The 9,470-nt window shown below is 48.7% G+C and overlaps 1 protein-coding gene across 1 annotated transcript; it reads left to right on the forward strand.

The window, feature by feature from the left end:
* Positions 1 to 7,641: 7,641 nt before the first annotated feature.
* On the forward strand, positions 7,642 to 9,158 carry LOC140410611 (POZ (BTB) and AT hook-containing zinc finger 1-like). The gene has a single exon (XM_072498918.1). The coding sequence runs from the start codon at positions 7,941 to 7,943 to the stop codon at positions 9,156 to 9,158; it is 1,218 nt and encodes a 405-aa protein (XP_072355019.1). The 5' UTR covers positions 7,642 to 7,940.
* The last annotated feature ends 312 nt before the right edge of the window (positions 9,159 to 9,470 follow it).

The raw sequence follows: 9,470 nt of genomic DNA on the forward strand, positions 1-9,470 counted from the left end.
TCATGTGTATCAGGAGGAGCAGGTAAAGAAGTCACAATTTTAAGAGATACAGGGGCTAGTCAATCTTTAATGGTAAGAGATGAGAAATTATGTAGTTTGGGAAGAATGTTGCCAGAAAAGGTGGTGATATGTGGAATTCAGGGTGCGAGGAGTAGCGTTCCATTTTGGAAAGTCCAGTGAAGAATGGTGAAGTGGTAGTATGAGTAATAGATAAACTATCTTGTCCAGGAATACAGTTTATCTTGGGTAATGATATACCTGGATCGCAGATGGGAGTGATGCCTACTGTGGTTAAAAAGCCAGTGGAAAATCAGACAACTGAAGTGTTGAAGGACGAATATCCTGGGGTTTTTCCGGATTGTGTAGTAACAAGGTCGCAAAGTCACAGGTTAAGACAAGAGGAGAAATCAGAGTGAAGATGAAGTTGAAGTGCAATTATCAGAAATTATTTTTGATCAGATGGTTGAAAAAGAACAAGAACAGGTGGAAGATGAGGTGGATATTTTTAGTTCAGGAAAATTGGCAGAGTTACAAAGAACAAAGAACAAAGAACAAAGAAATGTACAGCACAGGAACAGGCCCTTCGGCCCTCCAAGCCTGTGCCGACCATACTGCCCGACTAAACTACAATCTTCTACACTTCCTGGGTCCGTATCCTTCTATTCCCATCCTATTCATATATTTGTCAAGATGCCCCTTAAATGTCCCTATCGTCCCTGCCTCCACTACCTCCTCCGGTAGTGAGTTCCAGGCACCCACTACCCTCTGCGTAAAAAACTTGCCTCGTACATCTACTCTAAACTTTGCCCCTCTCACCTTAAACCTATGCCCCCTAGTAATTGCCCCTCTACCCTGGGGAAAAGCCTCTGACTATCCACTCTGTCTATGCCCCTCATAATTTTGTATACCTCTATCAGGTCGCCCCTCAACCTCCTTCGTTCCAGTGAGAACAAACCGAGTTTATTCAATCGCTCCTCATAGCTTATGCCCTCCATACCAGGCAACATTCTGGTAAATCTCTTCTGCACCCTCTCTAAAGCCTCCACATCCTTCTGGTAGTGTGGCGACCAGAATTGAACACTATACTCCAAGTGTGGCCTAACTAAGGTTCTATACAGCTGCAACATGACTTGCCAATTCTTATACTCAATGCCCCGGCCAATGAAGGCAAGCATGCCGTATGCCTTCTTGACTACCTTCTCCACCTGTGTAGCCCCTTTCAGTGATCTGTGGACCTGTACTCCTAGATCTCTTTGACTTTCAATACTCCTGAGGGTTCTACCATTCACTGTATATTCCCTACCTGCATTAGCCCTTCCAAAATGCATTACCTCACATTTGTCCAGGTTAAACTCCATCTGCCATCTCTCCGCCCAAGTCTCCAGACAATCTAAATCCTGCTGTATCCTCAGACAGTCCTCATCGCTATCCGCAATTCCACCAACCTTTGTGTCGTCTGCAAACTTACTAATCAGACCAGTTACATTTTCCTCCAAATCATTTATATATACTACAAAGAGCAAAGGTCCCAGCACTGATCCCTGTGGAACACCACTGGTCACAGCCCTCCAATTAGAAAAGCATCCCTCCATTGCTACCCTCTGCCTTCTATGGCCTAGCCAGTTCTGTATCCACCTTGCCAGTTCACCCCTGATCCCGTGTGACTTCACCTTTTGTACTAGTCTACCATGAGGGACCTTGTCAAAGGCCTTACTGAAGTCCATATAGACAACATCTACTGCCCTACCTGCATCAATCATCTTAGTGACCTCCTCGAAAAACTCTATCAAGTTAGTGAGACACGACCTCCCCTTCACAAAACCGTGCTGCCTCTCACTAATACGTCCATTTGCTTCCAAATGGGAGTAGATCCTGTCTCGAAGAATTCTCTCCAGTAATTTCCCTACCACTGAAGTAAGGCTCACCGGCCTGTAGTTCCCGGGATTATCCCTGCCACCCTTCTTAAACAGAGGAACAACATTGGCTATTCTCCAGTCCTCCGGGACATCCCCTGAACAGAAAGATTATCATAGAATTTACAGAGCAGAAGGAGGCCATTCAGCCCATCGAGTCTGCACCGGCTCTTGGAAAGAGCACCCTACCCAAGGTCAACACCGCCACCCTATCCCCATAACCCAGTAACCCCACCCAACACTAAGGGCAATTTTGGACACTAAGGGCAATTTATCATGGCCAATCCACCTAACCCGCACATCTTTGGATGTGGGAGGAAACCGGAGCACCAGGAGGAAACCCACGCACACACAGGGAGGATGTGCAGACTCCGCACAGACAGTGACCCAAGCCAGAATCGAACCTGGGACCCTGGAGCTGTGAAGCAATTGTGCTATCCACAAGGCTACCGTGCTGCCCTCAAAGATGTAGAAATAAAACGGATATATCAGAAAGCATATACAGAAGAGGAATCCAAGAGTATACCAGAGTGTTAGTACCATAAAAGTGATGTCTTGATGAGAAAATGGAGACCTGTACATATGCAGGCGGATGAAAAGTGGGCAGAAGTTCATCAAGTAGTATTGCCGGTAGGGTATAGAAGGGAGGTGTTGCGAGTTGCACATGAGGAACCAATGGGAGGTCATTTGGGAATAAGGAAAACTCAAGCTAAAATCCAGAAACATTTTTGTTGGCCTGGACTACATAAAGATGTAATTAAATTTTGTCAATCTTGTCACACATGTCAAGTGATAGGGAAACCCCAAGCAGTGATAAAACCAGCGCCCTTAATACCCATTCCAACATTTGAGGAACCTTTTACGAGGGTCCTAATTGATTGTGTAGAATCGCTTCCTAAAACAAAAAGTGGGAATCAATATCTTTTGACTATAATGGATGTGTCTACTAGGTTTCCAGAGGCCATTCCAGTACGTAATATTACAGCTAAAAGGATTGTGGAGGAGTTACTTAAATTCTTTACTAGATATGGACTACCCACAGAAATTCAATCGGATCAAGGATCAAATTTTACTTCAAAGTTATTCAAAGCAGTTATGGATAGCTTAGGAATAAAACAATTTAAATCAACTGCGTACCATCACGAATCGCAGGGAGCGTTAGAAAGGTGGCATCAGACATTAAAGACAATGTTGAGGGCGTATTGTCAAGATTATCCAGAGGATTAGGATAAAGGAATCCCATTCGTATTGTTTGCAATTAGGGATGCACCTAATGAGTCTACCAAATTTAGTCCTTTTGAACTAATTTTTGGTCATGAGGTAAGAGGACCACTTAAATTGATTAAGGAAAAATTGGTGGGTGAGAAATCGGAAATTACACTATTGGATTACGTGTCAAATTTTAGGGAACGATTAAATAGAGCAGGTGAATTGGTTGGACAACATTTGAAAGTTGCACAAAATGTGATGAAACGAGTAGCGGACACGGAATCCAAAGTTCGTAGTTTTGCCAGTGGGGATAAAGTTTTAGTGTTGTTACCAGTGGTAGGTGAGCCTTTAAAAGCTAGGTTTTGTGGACCGTATCAGATTGAAAGGAAATTAAGTGAGGTGAATTATGTGGTTAAAAACACCAGATAGAAGGAAGACTCACCGAGTGTGTCATGTGAACATGCTTAAAAGGTACTTTGAAAAGGAAAGAGAGTAAAAGGAGGTTTTAATGATTCTAACTCAAAGTGACGAACCAAATCCAGAATACTGTGAATTTGACCTACCTCAAATTAAATTGGAAAATGAGGCTGTTCTTAAAAATTGGGATGAATTGTTAAGTTACCTTCCAGAGGAAAAAAAAACTGACCTGAAAGAGTTATTGATATCACATGGGCAAGTTTGTGGAGATAAATTGGGAAGTACTAAAATGGCTATACATGGTGTAGATGTGGGAAATGCTGTTCCGATCAAACAACATCCATATAGACTTAACTCTTTAAAATTGGCACAGGTTAACAGAGAGAATGAGAGTATGCTTAAAAATGGCATAATTGAAGTGGGTTGCAGCCAATGGAGCTCACCCATAGTGATGGTACCAAAACCAGACGGTACCCAACGGTTGTGTGTGGACTATTGAAAGGTGAAAGTAGTTACAAGAACGGACTCTTATCCTGGCCCAGCATTGGGACAATCTGCTTTTATTTCCAACTTCCAGACATGGAAAGAACATTTAAAACATCGTATGGAGTTCTTCGATTGACTTCAGGCGGCGGGTTTGGTGATGAACCTCGCCGAAAGTGAATCTGGAGAAACCCGAATCACTTTCCTTGAGGAGTCTCCGATACCCTCAAGACGAAGGGAGACAATGCAATCTCTTAACATGAATGAATTTAATCGAACCTTTGTGCAAAAGTTTTGTGGCATGATTACTCCACTGATAGACTTGCTAAAGAAACGTCAAAAATTTCAATGGACAGCGGACTTTCAACAGGCATTTGACTGCCCGAAAGCTGTGGTAACCAATGCTCCTGTATTGGAGAATTGCAAGGGTCTCTGTGATCAGATTGAACTAAAGTATCTGATTCTAAAGAGAATTGCCGAGGAGTAGAGGAATGGATGGATCGTGCAGAGACTTTGTTCAAAGAGACTGTCAATCGAGAAGGTTTTCGATTGGAGGAACACTAAATAATCCTTCAGTTATTCTTTTCAACATCCATGAGACTTAACAGCTTTAAACAGAAACACATCAGGTTCAAGGCTTTACTAGTATGAGTTTAAATCACCCAAATGATCCAGAGATAGTCTTTCATGGCAGAGATCACAGCAGATCCAGCTCACTGCAAAACACAGACACACACCCAAGCTCTTTTCCTCAAAACTGAAACTTCAAAATGGCTGAACTGAGCTCAGCTCCACCTACTCTCTGACATCACTGTTTTCTTAAAAGTACATTGCTTAAATACCATTTCTTAAAGGTACTCTCACATAACAGTTAATGGATTTCACATATTATCCCTTCAGCAGCGTTATTGCCTCTGCATACGGGAGGGTCGTCACTGATGAGGAGAAAGACTCTTGGGCTCACCCGTGCGTGGCGGATCTGCTTCTTCTGGAGGTCTGTGAAGTCTTCGGTGAAGGATGCGAGGCACGCTTTGAAGCAGCTTAGCCAGTGCTCAAATGTTTCTGTGGTGTTGGCTGCCTGTGGGTCCAGCTCCAAGCGATCTGGCTTCAGTGATGAGTTCATCTTTAGACGTTCAGTGTATTAAATTGATATGCCATCAATAAACACACGACGAGTGATGAACGTAACTGAGGCTTTAATACACTAAACAGCAAGCCTCCTGCCTCTGGACCCGAACTGGGTCGGAGGCGGAGACTTGCCATCTTTATACATAAGCCCGAGGGGTGGAGCCACAGGCAGAGCTAGCCGGGACAATCCCAGGCATGTACAACACAACACAATGCCATACAATGCAATACCGTGGTTTACCACACAATGTAAACATTTTTTTAAAAACAATTCGATCATTGCAGTCTGAAAATGTTGTCTTCACCAGCCAACCACCAGTTAAACACGGGCAGCAAGTAACTTTATCTTTAGGGTGAGAAACACATGGTTGTTTTTTGCTATAGCGGACGGTGCATGCTTTGGTCAGCATGCCTTCGTAGCTGCTGAATTTATCAATTGCACGTTGTTTTTATGCAATCTACACATCCCACACTTCCAACCCGCACAAAACCTTGTTTGGTTTTAAAATGTGGAAATGGCAGGAACACGTAATGTTATGAAGGAAACATCAGGGATTTTCCCTGTAACCCAGAGCCTGCCTTTGTTGGAGGCGGGATCTGGGAGATAACTGCTTTCCAATTTTATACTTACTGTTCAAGATATACACATAGTTCATGCAATATATTGCACAATTAAAAATAAACCAACATACGTAAAAATAAACACAAAAGCGTATGATCTTGCAAACTTTTTAATTGAATGAAGGACTAATGCAAAGAGATATCTTTTGATAAAAAATGTTATTTTGATGAACATCGACTCCAGCTGAATCTCCCTCCGAGGGGTGATGAGCCGGGTGAGGGGTAGAGCAGGAAAGGGGGAGGAGGAAGAAAGCTGAGGGATGAAGAGGGGGAAAGAGGGTAAAAGGAAGGGGGAAATAAGGGGTGGGAAAGAAAAAGGGGAAGGTGGGTAGCAGGGGGCTGGGAGAGAGGGGGAGGGATGTACTGTTGGGAGTGGAGGACAATAGCAGTGAGGGAGGAGTAGGGGATGATGATGAGGGTTGGGGTGAGGGTAGAGAATGGTGGGGATGATGGATGGAGGGGTTGGGTGATGATGGGGGTGACAATAGGGGTGGGTAGGGAGATGATAGGTTGGGGAATGGGAGAGTGTGGGAGTAGGAGGGTGGATAGTGGGGAGAGTTAGGGGATGACGAGGGTTGGGGCGGTGGATCCAGGAGGAGGTGGGGTTTGGAGGATAATGGGGGTTGATAGGGAGGGGGATAATGAGGGTGGGGGTGATTGGGGAGGAGGAATGGAGATGGGGTGGTGATGATTTAGGGGCGTGGGGTGGTGAGGGGATGATTGGGGGATGGGGACGACGACGAGGGTTTGGGGTTGATTGGGGATGGAGTGGGGTGACTGGGGGATGGGGTGGGGATAACTGGGGGTTGGGGATGTCTGGGCGGATGGGGTGGGGATGACTCGGGTGGATGGGGATGTCTGGGCGGATGGGGTGGGGATGGATGGCGTGGGGGTGACTGGGGAATGAGGTGGGGGTGACTGGGGAATGAGGTGAGAGTGACTGGGGAATGAGGGGGAGATGACTGGGGGGGTTGGGGTGGGGATGGCTGGGGCGATGGTGTAGGAATGACTGGGGGGATGGAGTGGGGGTTACTGGGGGAATTGGGTGGGGATGACTGGGGGTTGGGGATGGGGATGGCTGGGGCGATGGTGTAGGAATGACTGGGGGGATGGAGTGGGGGTGACTGGGGGAATGGGGTGGGGATGACTGGGGGTATGGGTGGGATGACTGGGGGGATGGGTGGGGATGTCTGGGAGGGTGGGGTGAGGATGACGGGGGGGGTGGGGTGGGGATGACGGGGGGTTGGGGTGGAGATGACTAGGGGGGTAGGGTGGGGTGGGGATGACTTGGTGGGGGGGAATGTTTGGGGGCGGAGGATGACTGGGGGGTGGGGATAATAATAATAATCTTTATTGTCACAAGTAGGCTTACATTAACACTGCAATGAAGTTACTGTGAAAAGCCTTAGTCACCACACTCCGACACCTATTCGGGTACACAGAGTAAGAATTCAGAATGTCCAATTCACCTAATAGCACGTCCTTCGGGACAGGTGGGAGGAAACCGGAGCACCCGGAGGAAACCCACGCTCACGGGGAGAACGTGCAGACTCCGCAGTGACCCAAGCCGGGAATCGAACATGAGACCCTGGCGGATGGGGATGGCTGTGGGGTGGGGATTGTTGAGGGGGTGGAGTGGGGTGACTGGTGGGTATCACTGGAGATGGGGGTGGACTGGGGATGACTGAGGATGTTTGGGAGGTATATTGGGGGTGGGAATGTTTTGGGGGAGGGTGGAGTGGCAGTGGCTGAGGGGGGGGGGGGTGTTTGGGGGGGGGGGGGGCGGAGTGGGGTTGGGATGACTGGGGGTGGGGATGGTCCGGGGGGAGGGTCGCTCCGAGCGGAAGCTCCGGCGCTGCCATGTTGTTTGGAGGCGGCTCCGGATGGCGGGGGCCCGGGCTCGGAGGTGAAACAAAAGCGGCTGTGAGAGCTCCCCCCGCGGCTCCGGCCTGGCCTGGCCTAAATTCCCCCATCCACCCCCTCAATCTGTCCTCAGAGCCGGGCTGTCCATGCGGCCTCAGCCCCGGGGTCGGCCGAGTTGCAGAGAGAGCTGCTGTTGCTGCTTTTTGAACCGTCCGAGTGCCCATTCTTTATGATTTATTTCTGTGGTCGGTGAGGGGGTGATTTTTTTCCCTGATAATCTGTGAGTGGGGCAGGCGGGCGGCTGCCATGGAAAGAGCTGCCGAGCAGGCCTGGAACAGCTACACCTACCAGGTGAGCCAGCACAGCGCCGACATGCTGAAGAAACTTAACGGCCAGAGGAAGAACGGCGGCCGCTTCTGCGATGTGGTGCTGCGGGTGGGCGACGAGAGCTTCCCCGCTCACAAGGCCGTGCTGGCCGCCTGCAGCGACTACTTCGAGTCGGTGTTCGGCTCGGCCATGGACGAGACGGCAGGCCGCGAGTTGGAGATGCACACCATCAGCGCCAAAGTCTTCAGGGACATCCTGGATTTCGCCTACACGTCCCGCATCGTGGTCAGGCTGGAGAGCTTCCCCGAGCTCATGACGGCCGCCAAGTTCCTGCTCATGAGGTCCGTCATCGAGATCTGCCAGGAGGTCATCAAGCAGTCCAATGTCCAGATCATGGTGCCCCCGGCCAGGGGGGACATGATGCTCTTCCGCCCTGCCAATGTGGACTTCGGCTTTACCCTGGACCTGGCTGCAGCTGCTGCTGCCAACTGCGCCAATGGCAACTTTGTGGGTGAGAATGGGCACTTGCCTGTCGCTGGTGAAGTCAAGGTGGGCAGTCCCGGTGCCCCTGTGGCCACCCTGCCACCCCTGCAAGGCTCCCTGTCCGCCATGGACGGCTTGGTGACCTCACCCACTGCGCCAACCCTCGTGGCTGGTCAGTTCCAGGCCCCGGTGAACTCCATGGGTATCGACCACACCAAGATCGTCAAGAGGGGGCGCGGGCGACCCCGGAAATCATCTTTGCTGGACCTGCCGCTGCTGACGGCCCCGTTGGCAATGAGGGACGAGGGTTTCTACCCCTGCAGCTTCTGTGGGAAAGTGTTCAAGAACGCCAATCGTCTGCTACTCCATGAGGCCCAGCACACCGGACTGAGCATGGAGCTGGGATCGGGGGAAAATCAAATTCCAGGCCTTGGGGACAGTCTGTTGGCATCTTCGAGCGGCCTCGACCTTCCTCGTAAAAGAGGGAGAATGCGGAAAAATGTGGCTTGTGAGCTCTGCGGCAAAGCTTTCAGGGACGTTTACCACTTGAACCGCCACAAACTGTCGCACTCAGGGGAAAAGCCGTTTGAGTGTCCCATCTGCCACCAACGATTTAAGCGGAAGGACCGGATGACTTACCACATTCGATCTCATGACGGAGCGGTGGGGAAACCATACATTTGCATCAGTTGCGGAAAGGGCTTTTCAAGGTGAGTGGAAAGGGTTAATTTCCCCTTAACACTTAATGTGCCCATAAGGAGGATCTCTACCTGGTTGGCACGCACTGTGCAAGTGATGGGTACAAGCCTGACTTGAGAAACAGAAATTTCGGTGAAATTGCAATTCCAAGAGTTTGAAATTTTCAAATGAATTCCACTTGAAATGTGTCAAGCATTCAGCAGTACAGTTATAGTTTCCTGGCCTTCAGGCGCATGCATCTTGAATGTAATGTATAACACTTGGTACAGATCTGGTGGTGGGAACAGTTTCATGCTAATTAAGAAGCATTTTGCAACAGATCTTAAT

Source organism: Scyliorhinus torazame, chromosome 1 (genome assembly GCF_047496885.1).
Source record: "Scyliorhinus torazame isolate Kashiwa2021f chromosome 1, sScyTor2.1, whole genome shotgun sequence".
Classification (NCBI taxonomy): Eukaryota; Metazoa; Chordata; class Chondrichthyes; order Carcharhiniformes; family Scyliorhinidae; genus Scyliorhinus; species Scyliorhinus torazame.